General features: G+C 49.8%; 1 protein-coding gene across 5 annotated transcripts in view; it reads left to right on the top strand.

Moving 5' to 3' along the window:
• The window catches only part of LOC121287958 (pleckstrin homology domain-containing family G member 5-like), a 75,025-nt gene that overhangs the window by 18,915 nt on the left and 37,791 nt on the right, over positions 1-18,319 (top strand). For all 5 annotated transcript variants that reach the window (XM_041206123.1, XM_041206122.1, XM_041206124.1 and 2 more), the window contains exons 3-6: positions 837-939; positions 1,554-1,614; positions 2,529-2,620; positions 9,072-9,208. In XM_041206123.1, coding sequence (XP_041062057.1) covers positions 837-939; positions 1,554-1,614; positions 2,529-2,620; positions 9,072-9,208 — 393 coding nt within the window. The remainder of the gene's footprint in view (positions 1-836; positions 940-1,553; positions 1,615-2,528; positions 2,621-9,071; positions 9,209-18,319) is intronic.

The following is an 18,319-nucleotide window of genomic DNA, read 5'->3' as shown; positions in this document are numbered from 1 at the left end:
ATTCTCCCTAATTCCATATTAGCCAGTGATTGGCCCTCCCCTAGCCCTGGCTTGATTGGTGGACAAGTGGGTTGATGTACTTGGGCCCCAGGCTTAACCTCAGTTTGTAGAATACAGAGTCAGAGCGTAGTCCACATGGGAACCATCACTTCAACCACAGGACATTCTTAACTTGGAAAGTGGAGGCCTTTAAATGGGAGCTACACATAGCCTCAGTGCTCTGGGATAGAGAGAGGGGGAAATCAGCCAGGGCACCTCCTGTGACCCCCAGCTGATCAGTAGGTGTGGCTTGATGTCGAGTGAGAACAGGACCAGTATCAGCTGTGATAGATCTCATGGTGATATAGCCCACTAAAATGCAAATCTCAATTTTATCATTTACAAGAAGGAACAAAACTCAAAAAATAATTAAAACATGAGGTCCTTCATTTCTATTCCATAAACAGATCCAATGCAACAGCAACTTGAATTTATATCATGTATTTAACCTTGTAAAACATACCAAGGCACTTCACAGATAAATGTAATCAAACAAAATTTGACACAGAGCCTCATAAGGAGATAATAGGACAGTGGCCAAAAGCTTGGTCAAAGAGGTTTTAAGGAATGGCTAAAAGGAAGAGAGAAAGGTGGAGAGTTTGGAGACGAGGTCCCAGAGCCTATGGCCTTGGCAACTGAAAGCGTGGCTGCTAATGGTGAAACAATGGAAATTGGGGATGTGCAAGAGGCCAGAAATGGAGGAGCATGGAGATCTTGGAGGTTTGTGGGGCTCGAGGGAAAAACAGAACTTGAAATTTGAAATTTGAAAACACCTTAACCTCCTATTGTTGCCACAGGGTCTGTTTTGGCCAGGAATGTCTCAACTCGATCATGCCCACCACAGACCAGACATTCATCTGACAAGGAGGATGATGATGAAAGTGGGATGGATGGAAAAAGGTAAAAAGGTGGTTAAGCACCTGACCATGACCAGTGCCATCTGCTGAAGGAGACCTGGTTCCAGTTAACCTAAAGACCAGGGATGTAAACCTGTAGCTTCACCAAAAATTCCAGAAACATTTCACTTCAAAGTATTTGTTTTATTTTAAGCAATGCTGTCAAAATGTTGAGCGCAGAGTGTGAGCAGCGCTGATCAGTTTAATTCAGGGAGTGCGTGCTTTGACCACGTTCTTCTAACAGGATTGAGCTTGCCCATCCTCTCAACGTTTTGGTCTGTTACAGTTCGCAATGGCCCTAACCATGACTGTGAACTTTGAACTCAAGTCAGCCCCTTCCCATGACCCCATCATCCTGTAACCCTGATGAGCAGAATCATACACCCCTCTCCCTGCTGGTCCTGCAGGGTTGCAGTGTGGTCACCCACCACTGCATGGAGGTCCTGCAGAGTGACAAGAAACGGGTCCCCACCTGAGGTTCCTCACAGGTGACTCCCTAATATTGGCCAGCTCACTTGGGCAAAAGGAGAGTGGGGCTGGGTCTGTGTGAGCGTGGGTAGGGCAATGCGTTGTATTTATGGTAAAACATGCTCTCATTGAATTTTCCTGATCCCACAGTGACAAGAGGAATTCTGCACTGAAGTTGAGCAAGAAGAAAGCTCGCCGCCGACACACAGATGTGAGGATCATCTTCCGATCGTACTGTGTTCAATATCATTGGCGAGCTTCTCTCCTAAATCCCCCAATCTTCCCCGGATACCTCCACATTGCCCCCTCAAATCTCCTGCCAGAGTCCCCACACACAATCTACCTCTGGATCACTCAATCACCCTTGGACCTCATTTCAATTTCTGCATGAGGCATTGTGAGTGAGCACTGTGTAAAGCTCCCTCTACACTGTCCCAACAAATACTCCTAGGGCAGGTACAGTAAGGGTTAGATACAGAATAAAGCTCCATCTACACTATCCCATCAAATACTCTCACAGCAGGTATAGGATGGGTTCGATACAAAGTAAAACTCCCTCTACATTGTCCCATCAAATACTCCTAGAGCAGGTACAGCACGGATTCGATACAGAGTAAAACTCCCTCTACACTGTCCCTACCAAACACTCCCAGGGCAGGTTCAGTGCTGGGTTAGGTACAGAGTAAAGCTCCCTCTATACTGTCCCCATCAAACACTCTCCCAGGATAGGAACAGCATGGGGTTAGATACAGAGTAAAGCTCCCTCTACACTGGGAGGGATGAGTGAGTTTCCACATTGATCTTGAATTTAAGCAGTTTTGTGCAGCAAGCTTGTTCTCTCACTGGTGTTTAGCAGAAGTGCCCACGCTTTGTTGATGTAGACTGGAGAAGGAGAGTTGTGCGGTTCATTTGGACAGGCTCTAAAGCATGTGCCAGAGCAATCTGAGAGTAGTTGATGCCAGTATCCAACACTGAAGATTATCCGTTGAGTTTGGGACTATTATTGAGGGGAGTGAATCACTACCTGTGCTTGGGTTTATTTGGTTTCTGTTCCGCTGATGTGTCTCCCAGTTCCTGTCCTCCTGTATTACTTCCTGGCGCTGATTCTTTCTCCTGGTTCTACAGGATCCCAGTAAGGAGTGTTTCACTTTGAAGTTTGATTTGAATATCAACATTGAGACGGAGATCGTCCCTGCGATGAAGAAAAGGACTCTGGGGTAAGTCCAAGGGATTTTCATACATCCCTAATCTACCACCACTGTGCCATGCTATTCCAGAAGTGCTGACTCCCACTGGTACAATGACACAGTGCAAACAACACCCCAGCTATTAAACCTCTGGGCTCATCACACCATATGTCCACATAAATGATGTAAACTAGGCCAGAAATTGAACCAAGGATCTTCTTGCTCTGTGTGATTCAGCTGTTTTCAAGAGAGGTAATAAACGGAAGTTTAACAGGCCCTTACACTCGATGCTTTGTTCAGATCAAACAAATTCATATCAGCTTTCCTTGTCACCTTCTTCAGATTGTGTTAGGAGGAGTCACTTGGGCATTACTGAGGACAGCCAGCACTGGAGAAAACTAGGACATTAAAGATTCCAGCTGAGTATTGGACTCCAAGTCTTGCCAGGGGTTCTACCCCAGCGTTATCGAGGCCCAGTTCCAGTAATTCCAGGGATCTTGCACCAGCATTTCAGGGTCCCTGCCCCAGTGTAATCGAGGGTTCTGCCCAGTGTTAATGGGGGTTCTCTCCTAGTGGTATGAGGGGCCCTGTCCCAGCATTTCTAGGGCCCTACCCCAGTATTATTGTGGGTACTGCCCCAGAGTTATCGGGGGCCCTAAACCAGTGTTATCGGGAGCCCTGCCCCACTGTTATCGGGGGCCCTGCCCTGTTGTTGTTGGGGGCCCTGCCCCAGTGTTATCGGGGCTTCCATCCCAGTGTTATCGGGCACCCTGCCCCAGTATTATCAGGGCCCTTCCCCAGTATTATCGGGGGGTCTGCCCCCGTGTTATCTGTGGCTCCGCCCCGGTGTTATCGGGGGCCCTGTCCCAGTGTTATCGGGCACCCTGCCCCAGTATTATCGGGGCCTTCCCCAGTGTTATTGGGGGCTCTGCTCCAGTGTTATCCGTGGCCCCGCCCCGATGTTATGGGCACCCTGCCCCAGTTTTATCAGGGCCCAGCCCCAGTGTTATTGGCACTCTGCCCCAGTTTTATCGGGGGCCCTGCGCCTGTGTTAACTGGGGCCTTGCAGCAGTGTTATCGGGGTCCTACCCTGGTATTATCGGAAGCCCTCTCCCATTGTTATCATAGGCCCTGCCCCATGTTATCGAGTGCTCTGCCCCGCTGTTATTGGGTGCCCTGTCCCAGTGTTATCAGGAGCCCTGTCCCAGAGTTATCGGGGACCCTTCCCCAGTGTTAACAGGGGCCCTGCACCAGTGTTATCGGGGCCCTGCACCAGTGTTGTCAAGGGCTCTGTCCTAGTGTTAATGGGGCCCTGCCCAGGTGTTATCGGAGGCCTTGCCCCAGTGTTATCGGGGCCCAGCCCCAGTGTTATCGGGATCCTGCTCCAGTGTTATTGGGGCCCAGCCCCATTGTTATCGGCACCCTGCCCCAGTTTTATCGGGGGCCCTGCCCCTGTGTTAACCGGGGCCTTACAGCAATGTTAACGGGGGCCCTGCCCCAGTGTTATTGGGGGCACAGTCTCAGTGTTAATGGGAGCCCTGCCCTAGTGTTATCAGGCGATCTACCACAGTATTATTGAGTCCACTTCCCTAGTGTTATCGGGGCTTCCACCAAGGTGTTATCAGGGGTTCAGCCCAGTGTTAGCAGCGGCCCTGCCCCAGTGTCATCAAGGGCTCTGTCCCAGTGCTAACGGGGCCCTGCGCCGTTGCTATCGGGGGCTCTGCCCCTGTGTTATTGGGGGCCCTACCCCAGTGTTAACGGGGGCCTTGCCCCTGTGTTGTCGAGGGCCCTGCCCCAGTGCTATTGGGGACTTTGTCCCATTATTATCGGGAGCCCTGCCCCAGTGTTATCGAGGGTCCTGCCCCAGTGCTATTGGGGACCTTGTCCCATTATTATCGGGAGCCCTGCCCCAGTGTTATCGAGGGCCCTGCCCCAGTGCTATTGGGGACCTTGTCCCATTATTATCGGGAGCCCTGCCCCAGTGTAATCGGGGACACTGTCCCAGTGTTATCAGGGGCCTTGTCTCAGTGTTATCGGGGGCCCTGCCCCAGTATTATCAGGGTCCCTGCTCTGGTGTTAACTGGGGTCCCTGCCCCAGTGCTATCGGGGGTTCTTCCCCGGTGTTCTCAGGGGCCCTGCCCCAGTGTTATCAGGGGCACTGTCCCGGTGTTATTGGGGGCCTTGTCCCAGTGTTATGCAGGGCCCTCCCACGTGTTATCAGGGACCCTGCCCTAGTTTTATCAGGGTTTCTGTCCCAGTGTTAATGGGGCCCTGCCCCAGTGTTATCGCGAGCCCTGCCCCAGTGCTATCGGGTTTCTGTTCCAGTGTTATTGGGGGCTTGCCCCAGTGTTATCAAACACTCTGTCCCAGTGTTAACGGGACCCTGCCCCATTGCTATCATGTACCCAGTCCCAGTGTTATTGGGTTTCTGTCCCGGTGCTAACGGGGGCCCTGCCACAGTGTTATCAGGGGCCTTGCCCCAGTGTTATCAGGGTTCTGCCCCAGTGTTATCGGGTGCCCTGCCCCAGTGTTATCAGGGGCCTGCCCCAGTGTTATCGGGACACTGCCCCAGTGTTATTGTGGCCCTGCCCCACTGTTATCAGAGGCCTGCCCCAGTGTTATCGGGGGCCCTGCCCCAGTGTTATCGGGGGCCCTGCCCCAGTGTTATCAGGGGCCCTGTCCCAGTGTTAATGGGGGCCCTGCCCCAGTGTTATCGGGGGCCTGCCCCAGTGTTATCGGGGGCCCTGCCCCAGTGTTATCGGGGGCCCTGCCCCAGTGTTACCAGGGCCCTGCCCCAGTGTTATCGTGGCCCTACCCCAGTGTTATCGGGGGCACAGTCTCAGTGTTAATGGGGGCCCTGCCCCAATGTTATCGGGCAATCTACCATAGTATTATTGAGTCCACTGCCCTAGTGTTATCGAGGACCCTGCCCTAGTGTTATCGGGGCTTCCACCAAGGTGTTATCGGGGGTTCAGCCCAGTGTTAGGAGGGGCCCTGCCCCAGTGTCATCAAGGGCTCTGTCCCAGTGCTAACGGGGCCCTGCGCCATTGCTATCGGGGGCCCTGCCCCAGTGTTATCACAGGCCCTGCCCCAGTGTTATCGGGGGCCCTGCCCCAGTATTATCAGGGTCCCTGCCCTAGTGTTATCTGGGGTCCCTGCTCTAGTGTTATCAGGGTCCCTGACCCAGTGCTATCGGGGGTTCTTCCCCGGTGTTCTCAGGGGCCCTGTCCCAGTGTTATCAGGGGCGCTGCCCCAGTGTTATCGGGGGTTCAGCCCCATTGTTATCGGGACACTGCCCCAGTGTTATCGGGGCTCTACCCCAGTGTTATCATGTGCCCTGCCCCAGTGTTATTGGGTTTCTGTCCCAGTGTTAATGGGGGCTCTGCCCCAGTGTTTTCGGGGGCTCTGCCCCAGTGTTAACGGGTGCCCTGCCCCAGTGTTGTCGGGACACTGCCCTAGTGTTATCGGGGGCCCTGCCCCAGTGTTATCGGGGCCCTGCCCCAGTGTTATCGGGACACTGCCCCAGTGTTATCGGGGGCCCTGTCCCAGTGTTATCGGGGGCCCCGTCCCAGTGTTATCGGGGGCCCTGCCCCAGTGTTATCGGGGGCCCTGCCCCAGTGTTATCGGGGGCCCTGCCCTAGTGTTTTCAGAGGTTCTGCTGCAGTGTTATCGTGGTCCTGCCCCAGTGTTTTCAGGGGCCCTGTTCCAGTGTTATCGGGTCACTGCCCCAGTGTTATCAGGGACCCTTGCCCAGTGTTACAGAGGACCCTTCCCCAGTTGTATCGGGGCCCTTTCCCGGTGTTATCGGGGGCTCTGCTCCGGTATTATTGGGGGCCCTGCCCGGCTATTATTGGGCGCCTTGTCCCAGTGTTATCGGGGTCCTGCCTCAGTGTTAACGGGGGCCCTGCCCCAGTATTATCGCAGGCCCTGCCCCAGTGTTATCAAACACTCTCTGTCGCAGTGTTGTCGGGGGCCTGCCCCAGTGTTATCGGGTATCTGTCCCAGTGTTATCGGGGGCCCTGCCCCAGTGTTATCGGGGCCCTGCCCCAGTGTTATTGGGGGCCCTGCCCCATGTTATCGGGGGCCCTGCCCTCATGTTATCAGGGGTTCTGCCCCAGTGCTTTCAGGGGCCCAGCCCATGCTGTCGGGTGTTCTGCCCCAGAATTATCAGGGAGCCTGTCCCAGTTTTATTGGGAGCCCTGCCTCAGTGTTTTCGGGGGTTCAGCCGCAATGTTATCAGGGGCCCTGCCTCAGTGTTATCGGGGGTTCTGCCCCTGTGTTATCGGGGGCCCTGCCCCAGTGTTATCTGGGACCCTGCCCCAGTGTTAGCCAGGGCTTTTCAGCAGCGTTAATGGGGTCCTGTCCCAGTGTTATCAGTGGCCACATCCCAGTGTTATTGGGGGCCCTGTCCCGGTATTATTGGAGGCCCCGCTCTATTGTTATCTGCGGTTCTGCCCCTGTGTTATTAGGGGCCCTGTCTCAGAATTATCAGGAGCCCTGCTCTCGTGTTATCTGGGGTTCTGCCCCAGTGTTATCAGGAGCCTTGTCTCAGTGTTATCGGGGAACCTGTCCCATTGTTATCGGGGATTCTGTCCCAGTATTATTGGGGGCCCTGCTCTAGTATTATCTGGGGTTCTGCCCCAGTGTTATCAGGAGCCTTGCCTCAGTGTTATCTGGGGCCCTGTCCCAGTATTATCGGGGTCCCTACTCCAGTGTTATTTAGGGTTCTGCCCCAGTGCTATTGGGGGTTCTGCTCCAGTGTTCTCAGGGGCCCTGTCCCAGTGTTATCGGGGGCACTGTCCCAGTGTTCTCAGGGGCCCTGTCCCAGTGTTATCGGGGGCACTGTCCCAGTGTTATCAGGGGCCCTGTCCTAATGTTATCCGGGGGTTCTGTCCCAGCGTTATCACAGGCCCTGCCCCATGTTTTCATGAGGCCTAGTTCCAGTGTTATCGAGGGTTCTGTCCCAGTGATATTGCAGGCCCTGTCCTGGTTTTATCTGGGGTTCTGCCCCTGTGTTTTCAGGGGCTCTGTCCCAGTGTTATCAGGAGCCTTGCCTCAGTGTTATCTGGGGCCCTGTCCCAGTATTATCGGGGTCCCTACTCCAGTGTTATTTAGGGTTCTGCCCCAGTGCTATTGGGGGTTCTGCTCCAGTGTTCTCAGTGGCCCTGTCCCAGTGTTATCGGGGGCACTGTCCCAGTGTTCTCAGGGGCCCTGTCCCAGTGTTATCGGGGGCACTGTCCCAGTGTTATCAGGGGCCCTGTCCTAATGTTATCCGGGGGTTCTGTCCCAGCGTTATCACAGGCCCTGCCCCATGTTTTCATGAGGACTAGTTCCAGTGTTATCGAGGGTTCTGTCCCAGTGTTATCACAGTTTCTGTCCCAGTGATATCGCAGGCCCTGTCCTGGTTTTATCTGGCGTTCTGCCCCTGTGTTTTCAGGGTTTCTGTCCCAGTGTTAACAGGGCCCTGTCCCAGTGTTATCAGCGGCCTTGTCCCAGTATTATCGGGGTCCCTGCTCCAGTGTTATCTGGAGTTCTGCCCCAGTGTTCTCAGGGGCCCTATCCCAGTGTTATCTGGGGGTTCTGTCCCAGTGTTATCACAGGCCCTGCTCCAGTGTTAACGTGGGCCCTGTCTTGTATCATCAGGGGCCCTGTTCCAGTGTTATCGGGGGTTCTGTTCCAGTGTTATCAGGGTTTCTGTCCCAGTGTTATCGCGGGCCCTGTCCTAGTTTTATCTGTGGTTCTGCCCCAGCGTTTTCAGGGGTTCTTTCCCAGTGTTATCGGGGGCCTTGTCCCAGTGTTATCGGGGTCTTGCCCCAGTGTTAACGGGAGCCCTGACCCTGTATTAATGTGGGCCCTGCTCCAGCATTATCAAGGGCCCTGTCCCGCTGTTTTCGGGTCTCTGCCCCAGTGTTATCGGGGATCCTGTCCCAGTGTTATCGGGGGCCCTGTCCCAGTGTTATTGGGAGCCCTGTCCCAGTGTTATCGGGGGCCCTGCCATGTGTTATCGGGGGTCCTGTCCCAGTGTTATTGGGGGCCCTGCCCTGGTGTTAACGGGGGCCTTGAACTAGTGTTATTGGGGCCCTGCCCCAGCTTTTTCAAGGGCTCTGTCCCAGTGTTAACGGGGGCCCTGCCCCAGTGTTTTCAGGGACCATGCCACAGTCTTTTTGGGGGCTCTGCCTCAGGGTTGCATTCCAGGGTTATCTGGGGCACTACCCGAGCACCAATTGGCACAGCGTTTCTGGGTGCCCTGCCCCTGTGTTTCCGGTGGTCTGCTCCAGCTGCCGCTGTTATTTTGAGGTTTCTCATTATGTTGGTTATCAGATATCTTTGTAGGGCATAACATAAAGTAAAATAGGTCAGGCCAATCCGGGTAGCACAGATCGAATGCAATACACTCATAGACCGTTGAGCGCTACCTGTAAATGAATTGCCACAGTAGGTTTTACATTCCATTCCTGAAATATATGTTTTTCATTTGCAGGGAGGCACTGTTGCCGGTGTTCGAGAGGAATGGCATTGAGTTGAACCAGGTGGAGGTTTTCTTGGACCATTCCTATACACCTCTAACCCTGAACTTCGAGGCGTATCGGTTTGGGGGACACTACCTGAAAGTGAAAGGTAGGTGGTCGACTCAGGACTACAGTGATGCCTCACATTGAGAGTAGCCCAGGACTGATGGTCAGTGTTGGGCTAAGGGGCTAGGTCTAATTGCTGGTGCATTCATCACACTGTCAGAGAATAAGCATTCTTGTTTCATAATGTGGGCTAGATACAGAAGCAGGCCTCTGAGAGGGTAGGCAGAGTTGACACAGTATATTACTGCTGAGGATACTGGTATTATCTGCACTGTTTGATGTGGCAGAACCATCCGGAACAAAAGATCCCTGCCTCAGCCCTGGGCCGGATATTTTCAGCTCCGTTGGCGTTGGGCATCATGGCGGGTGGGAGGGGGCACAATATGGTGAGAAGGCCAAAAATTGGTTTTGCACCATCGTGAAACCAGTTTGCGATTGTCCACTCCACCCATCAATGGTGCGCCACGTTTCCCATCGCTGCATTTCGGGAACGTTATTTTTATACATTTGCAACTAATTATAAGACCTACTCACTGGAATCATGCCCCCACAAATTTACCGCCCACGTCGGCATGATTTCAGAATGGCATGCTTCACGGCTGCCTTTAAAAGACATGCAATTGACAACCTGAACATCAAGGGAACCCGGAGGTGAGTGCACACAACCTTGTGCAGTGCTCGCAAGCATCACTCATAGGACATCAAGGAAGAGGCACCGTGCATTCACGAGGGGCACAGGGCAGTTGCTTTCTCCCGGCTGGCTTCCAGTGCAATGCCAGGGCAAGAACTCAGTGTGGGTCAGGTTGGAGGGTGGTGTTGTGGATGTCAAGACAGCACAGACTGAAGGAAATACTCAAGCACATGCCCGGGGTGGGCTGCAGAGAGTGGGGACTGAGGGAAGTGGCTGCGCAATTGAAAAGTTTGTCATAAGTGAGCATTCTTCTGCAGCTGACATTGACATGCTTGGAGTCGGGCCTCTGAAGCTTTTCTGCCCACTTAAGCAATGCAAAACCATGAAAGTGCCACCAAATGCTCCAGAACTTTTTGCTCCTAGGGCACAGACTGCAAATTAATGTACGTTTTAGGGTCCAGCAGAGCAATTGGCCGACTGAGCAAGTTTTACCATTCCCTTGTGAAAGGCGGCCATGATGCAGTCACTGGTGGAGGCACTCATAGCCCCTTGCAATGTCTTAGAACCATAGAAAAGTTACAGCACAGAAGGAGGCCATTCGGCCCATATTGTCCATGCCAGCCCAAGGACACCCAGGAGCCCTTTCTAATCCCACCTTCCTGCACCTGGCCCATAGCCCTGCAGCTTACAGCACTTTAGGTGCAGATCCAGGTACTTTTTAAAAGAGTTTAAAGTTTCTGCCTCTAGCACCAACTTGGACAGCGAATTCCAGACACCCACTACCCTCTGCATAAAAAAGTTCTTCCTCATGTCCCCCCTACACCTTCTGCCACTTATCTTGAATCTATGTCCCCTGGTTGTAGAATTCTCCATCAAGGGAAACAATTTTAACATGTCCACTCTATCTATTCCCCTCATAATTTTGTACACCTCAATCAAGTCACCTCTCAGCCTTCTTTGTTCCAAAGAAAATAACCCCAACCTATCCAATCTCTGCTCATAGCTGCACTTTTCTAACCCTGGCAACATTCTTGTAAACCTCCTCTGCACTCTCTCCAGAGCTATTACATCCTTCCTGTAATGTGGCGACCAGAACTGCACACAATACTCCAGTATCCAGTCCTTGGCACTGGACGGCCAACCTCTTATGTGCAGCATTAGCACTGACCGCCTCTGCCACTGATGGACTGTTGGTGGCCCCTCCACAGGCAGGCCTCTACGGCATCTAGAAGACATCCCAGGGATGTGTCACTGAATCGAGGGGCTGCATTCTTCTTGGCTTTTGGGTCATGTCATCACTGGAGCAGTCCTGGGCTGCAAGCATTGAGAAGTGTTCACACGGCTGCAGTTTAAATGTGGTGCCCTGTGTGAGGAAGCGGCGAGATAACAGTGTGGCGGGCAAATAGGAGGCTGCCTAACAGCAAGACGACATGTTTCCTGTGGCTGCATAATTATGAGTCCAGGAATGGGACTAAATGGCGTGAAAACCCGCCATTGTGGCCGGCGGGTAAAACTATTTTTTTCCCCACCCACTATTGCACTTTGTGCAAATCTGGGATGATTCCACCCACTAAGGGCTTCTTTATGGATTGAGACCCTGATTGAAGAGCCTCAGCAAAGTTGGCTGATCACGGGCCCTCTGATCTGGGTTGAGTGGGTAGTGTTTAGCCGTATTCTGAGTCTATTGAGTAAATTGCTCATTCTGAGGTTTTGAATGACTTCAAACTCACTCCTCATTCCTCTAATTGGGAAAAAAATGTTTAGGTTGGGAGGAGCCAATCCAAGCAGGCTAAACCTAGCCAAGACTTATCCAAATCTTATTTCCAGACCTTTGCCACTCATTGTCAGCACCCCAGGCTAAATACCAAATAAATCTCCCTCTGCACTGTTCAATTAAACAGCCCCCGGGCAAGTACAACATGGGTTAGATACAAAGTAAAGCTCCCTCTACTGTGTCCCATCAAACACCCCCAGGACAGGTAAAATGCTGTGTAAATGAGCTGTGAGACTGGGGTAATAAGAAGGGAGAGTAACGTAATGGAAGCATTTGCAAATGTGAAAGAGAATTTTGAAATCAATGTTTTAGATAATTGATGTGGACGATGAGTAGACTTCCTGCTGAAGGTGGAAGCCCTTAAATGGTTAATTTCAGTTTGAATTGACTCAGTTACTGAGAAATTGCACTGCACCGTCAGTCTCTTGGCTGTTCCCTGAACACATCTCCAATGCTGGATGATATGTGCAGGGTACAATACGACAGATCTGGCTCAGAAAAGGCTGGAAATTTCTACAGGAAGAATCAACAAATGAAGAGTCAACGGGCATTGAGACAGAGGAGGGAATGGAGAGAGAGAGAGACAGAGGAAAGGACAATACAGCAATGGGAGACAGGGAAGAGAAAGCAAGATAAGAAAACACACAGGTACATACACATTGGGCCACTCTCTCTTACTCTACCATTAGTTATGTCTCATTGGAGAGAAAAGGATATTTCACTTCTGTGTATAACTAACTAGACAAATAGATTATCTGATCATCATTACGTTGCTGTTGTGGGAGCTTGCTGTGTGCAAATTTCCTACATTGCAACAATGTCTATACTTCAAAAGTACTTTATTAACTATGAAGCATTTTGGGACATCCTGTGGCCATAAAAGGTGCTATGTAAATGCACATCTTTCTTTTACTCAATTAGAATGGACAGACTCTTTCATACATTCCTCATCTTAATCAAGTTGATACTATTAGCAACTCCTTGGAGGCCCCTCCTACCTATTATGGTGTAGAAAATGTGGCAGCAAATTTGAACACTGCAATATTGACCAGGACACCAGGGAAAACTCCATGCTCACCTTTGAAATTGCACATGGGATCATTTATGTCCATCTGAGAAGGCAGGTGGAGATTCAGTTTAATATTACATCTGAAAGAAGGGACCTTCAACATTTCACTGCTCCCTTGGTACTGCCCTGAAGTGTCACAACAACAATTTATATTTATATAACATAAACATAATAATACATCCCAAGGAGCCTCACAAGAGCATTACAGAACAAAATATGATGCCAAGCCACATTAGGGGATATTAGGTCAGATGACCAAAAGCTTGGCCAAAGAGGTAGGCTTTAATGAGTGTCCTGAAAGGAGGAAAATGCGGTAGAGAGATGGACAGGTGTAGGGAGGGTATTTCAGAGTTTGGAGTCTAGGCAACTGAAGGCTCGGCCACCAGTGGGCGAGTGTGGCTCTAGTCTGGCCCATACCCATGCACCATGGCGGTCACCCAAGCAAACTTCACTTTAGCCGGAAATCGAAAATGGACTGTGCCAAAGATACATAATTGTACAATCCTCTGGATAAAGGAGGAAGAAACATTGCCCTCATCCTGATGGCCACCTTTCTGTGAGACTGCATCAAACTGCGTAAACATTAAATATACAAGCGCCAAATGCAGACACCAGCCCTACATGCTGAGGTTGTGAAGGACGGGTGTGGAAACTTTAACACTGTTCCATTCAGTTAGACCACCTGTACCTCGTGGAAAAGCTTGTGCAGAAAAACACCTTTGACTACATGTCTATCAGGCAGTGGCCTCACATAACACCCTTGAGGTCCTGTGGATAAAGCAGATGGTGGATCCTGTTGGATGGCTCCCTGAGCAGACTGTCAAAGTTAGCTGGCAAAATGTCTCATTGTCAGAACTTTCAAACAAGAATCAAAACGTAGCTTGGCTGGTGGTGAGAAGGGCCTTCCTCATCAGATCTTTCCTGCACATCCAGAGTCTCACTGCCTCCACACGCTGCCCTCAAGGCAGATGTGAAGGGTAAGAGGCTGTCACCCCTCTTAATGTGCCTTTGCAAAGCAGATGCATTGGTTTTTCTCAAGCAACTCAGTAAATAGGATCTCTTTGGGCTGTTCCCGTGGATATACGCCAATATAAAAATCAACTGCTGTTGGAAGACCATCAACTTGGTGGAAAATACTTTTGGGCTGCCTAAATCTTGCTGGTATTCCAGTTTAAAAAGCTGTTAATTACCAAATGTTGCAGACTAGCACATTCCAATATCCAGGACTATATGCTGAGGCAAGCACTAAATCTTGGGGCAGCCACCACAAAGGCTCAATGGGGAAAGGCCATTGTGTAAAGCCCTACTTCCAAGGGACTGGAACTTTTATAAAACCACCCAGGTTGTATGCACCAGGAAATGTTTGACTTGAAATGTAAACGTACATTGTAGATAAAACCTGTAATGGCAAATGTAGTGAGGCACCTCCTGTACACCTCACAACAATTGTAACTATCTTCAAGAAGGGAGATAAATCACACTACGGTAACTTTCGAGGTACTTCCCTCTTGTACATAGCAGGGAAAATCCTGATGCACATTCTCCTGAATCACGTACTTCCTGTGGCTGAGAAAATCCTCCCAGAGACATAGTGTGACTTTAGACCTTCCAGAGGAACCTCCAACATGGTCAATATTGCCAGACAAGTCCAAGAAAAATGTTGAGAACAACACCTTCAATGCATTCATCAACCTGACCAAAGCATTTGACTCAATAAATTGTGAGGCTCTGTGGATTGCGTTCAAAAGATTTGAAGTCCAAAAAACTTCATCACAATCCCTCATCTGCTTCATGGTGATATGACTGCAGCTGTCTTGAGTGGGAGATCTGAAACGGACACCTTCAAAATCTGGACCGGGTGAAGCCTAGGTAAGATAGCCCCCATACTATTTACAATCCACCTGACAGTGGCTATTCACCTCAGCAAAGAGCAACTGCCTTCTGATGTCAGTATTAAATACCACCTAGATGGAAAATTCTTTAACTTCAGTTGCCTCTGTGCCAAAACTAGGCTGACCACTATGAACATACATAATCTACAGTTTGTGTATGACTGCAGTGTCGTTGCCCATATTGCACCAGATTTGGAAACCACTCTCGGTCTTTTCAATCCTGCATACAAGAAACTCAGCCTGTCTTTGAATGTTGCTGAAATGAAACTCATGTATCAATCCACACCTGGTCAGCTAAATATTCCAGCTCCCATATGTATTAAGGGAGAGACTCTGGAATGTGTTAAGCCATTCCATTATCTTGGCAGCCACCTTTCTCAAAAGGCCACCACTGACAAGGAGATCCAACACCGGATCAGTTGCACCAGCTCAGCCGTTTACAAACTACAGCAGTGAGTGACAACAAAGACCTGCGCAAGTCAACAAAACTCCTAATTTACAAAGCAGTTGTTGTCACCACACTCCTGTACTGCAGTGAGACCTGGATCGTGTACCAATGACACATAAGTGCGTTAGAAAAATTCCACCAGCAATGCCTCCGAAACACAATCTGGATTCAATGGGAGGACCGTCAAACAAATGCTAATGTCCTTCTTCAAGCCAACTCCACAATTGTTCAGGCAAGACTTCTGCAAAATCAACTTTGATGGACTGAGCACTATCTGGATGGCCGAAAAGCATCTCTCCCACCCCGCAAGGTCCTATTTTCTCAAATCTTAAATGGCCAATGTTTCAGGGGAGGACAAAGAAAACACTACAAAGACACTCTGAAGCTCTCCTTCAAGTGCAGCGTCTTTACCTTAATGACTGGGAGGAGCTTACTACCAACTATTCAGAATGGCGACAACTTGTCCATCAAGCTGCTTCACGCTTTGGGTCACAACATCTTAATGATGAGGCAGAGCAGCGGCAGAGAAGGAAAGAAAGGGAAGCAAATTCTGCACTCCAGATGCCACTACTTTGGGAAACCATCCTGCCCCATGTGTTCAAAGATCTGTGAGTCGAGAATCGAACTGTTCAGTCACCAGAAGACCCATGATAGAAATGCATGACTCAAAGTAGATGTCATCCTTGAATCAAGAGGCAGCCAACAATTACATTAGTGTTAAAAGAAACTGATCTGTATTGCACTTCATGTAATGTCAAATTTGAATTGTTATATAACATATTTCCATAAGTTATATTAATAAAGTGTACTTTTGCAAAAGAAACAGTAGGGGAGCAATTAAAATCAGGATGATCATGAGCCCAGAATTTCAGATATTTCAGAGGGTTGTGGGACTGGAGGAGATAACAGAGATAGGGAGCTTAAGTTATGGGCTGATGAAAGACACCCAATTGGACTGCCTAACAGTCTGTGGAGTGGGTCTTGAACCCATGGAGCAGGATTTCCCAGTCAGCGGTGAGCGGGGGGGTGGGGCCCGCTTGCCATTGCGTAAAATGACGCAGGGTGATGTTGGGCAGAACTCCCGATGTCACCCCGTGTCATTTCAATTTTCAGGCCAGTGGGGGCTCAGCTGAATCAGCTGTGCGCCCAGCAACCTTCCAATGGCCTACTGAGGCCATTGACGAACTTATTAACATCGTTAATGGACCTGCGCGTCCAACCTTAAGGTTGGCGGGCAAGCCGGGAGCCCTGGTGGGCTTCAGAGAAAGCATGAAACCTCATCCACAGACGGGATGAGATTTCATGTAGGTTTTTAAAAATTTAATAAAAGCTTAACTAAAAGCGATGGATATGTCTCAACTCATGTGACAGTGTCACATGAGGGGCCATGTCAGGGAAATTTTATTTTTCTATTTTTAGCATTTTTATATTTGGAGCCGATCTCCCTGAGGCAACGCTTAGCCTCAGGGAGATGAGTGCGCTCTTTAACACGCCGCGCGAAAGAGTGCAGTCTCGGCTTAGGGAACGCCCCCCCCCCCGCACAGGGAGTGCACTGAGGGACCACTCCTGAACTTCCCCCCCAATGGGGAGAAAATTCTACCCATAATCTGAAACTCAGAGGTGAGAGCGATATTTGCTGAACTATAGTTGACATCATTCAAAAGTTCAGCGAATACAACCATTGTCATCTCATTGGTATACAGGGAGACATTGTTGGCCAAGCCTCATCTCTTTCCATGTTCAGTCCTGAAGCAGGGCCTGGAGCCCTTATATTTACCTGTCCTCTCACGTCACAGATATGACCTGACCTGCCGAGTGTTTCCAGCATTTTCTGTTTTAATTTCTCTTTTCTTTAAATATTTATTTTAGTTCTACTGAAAAAGCAGAGAGCTCAAGAGTTGGAAGGGTTGAGGTTGTAATCAAGTATGTGTCGAAGTGTAGTTGTTATTGAGAATGTCCCAGAGCATGATCAGCATTGAGTGTGTACTGGAATGTGATTGTTATCAACCGTGTACCAGAATGTGATTGTTATTGAGAGTGTAATTGATATCGGGTGTGTACCAGAGTGTGATTGTTATTGAGCGTGTACCCAGAGTGTGATTGATATCGAGCGTGTACCGGAGTGTGATTGTTATTGAGTGTGTACCCAGAGTGTGATTGATATTGAGCATGTACCAGAGTGTGGTTGTATTGAGCGTGTACCAGAGTGTGATTGATATCGAACATGTACCAGAGAGTGATTGTTATTGAGCATGAACCAGAGTGTGATTGTTATTGAGCGTGTATCAGACTATGATTGATATCAAGCTTGTACCAGAGTGTGACTGTTATTGAACGTGTACCAGAGTGTGATTGTTATCAAGTGTACACCAGAGTGTGGTTAGAGTCATAGAGTTTTACGGCATGGAAAGAGGCTGTACAGCCCATCGTGCCCGCACCAGTCATCAAGCCCCTATCTATTCTAATCCCATTTTCCAGCACTTGGCCTGTATGCTATGGAGTTTCAAGTGTTCATCAAACTATTTCTTAAATGTTGTAAGGGTTCCTGCCCCTACCAGCCTTTCAGGCAGTGAGTTCCAGATACTCTCTACCCCCAGGTGAAAATTTTTTTCCTTAAATCCCCTCTAAACCTCCAGCCCCTTACCTTAAATCTATGCCCCCTGGTTATTGACCCCTCCATTAAGGGGAAATGTTTCTTCCTACCTACCCCATCTATGCCAGTCATAATTTTTCACACCTCAATCACGTCCCCCCTCAGCTTTCTCTGCTCTAAGGAAAACAGCCCAAGCCTATCTAGTCTCTCTTCATAGCTCTTGTATTTAGTGCCTCGACTAGTAAAGGCAAGTATCCCATGCGCCTTCTTAACCACCTTATCTACCTGCCCTGCTGCCTTCATGGATCTAAGGACATGCACACCAAGATCCCTCTGATCCTCTGTACTCCCTAGGGTCCTACCGTTCATTGTGTACTCCCTTGCCTTGTTAGTCCTCCCAAAATGCATCACCTCACACTTTTCAGGATTAAATTCCATATGCTGTTCTGCTCATCTGACCAACCCATCTATATCGCCATGTAGTCTAAGGCTTTCCTCCTCACTATTTACCACACCACTAATTTTCGTGTCATCTGTGAACTTACTGATCATACCTCCTACATTCATTTGTAGGTTGCGATCTCAGGTGTGCTACCTGTGCCACGTGCTAGTGAGGCTAGAAATAGGAAGATAATGCAGCTAAATACATGGCTAAGGAAATGGTGCAGGAGGGAGGGCTTCATGTTTCTGGACAATTGGGCTCTGTTCCAGGGAAAGTGGGACCTGTTCCGACGGGACGGTTTGCAC

This window comes from Carcharodon carcharias, chromosome 15 (assembly GCF_017639515.1).
Source record: "Carcharodon carcharias isolate sCarCar2 chromosome 15, sCarCar2.pri, whole genome shotgun sequence".
NCBI lineage: Eukaryota > Metazoa > Chordata > Chondrichthyes > Lamniformes > Lamnidae > Carcharodon > Carcharodon carcharias.
This window is presented reverse-complemented; position numbering and strand designations above follow the sequence as displayed.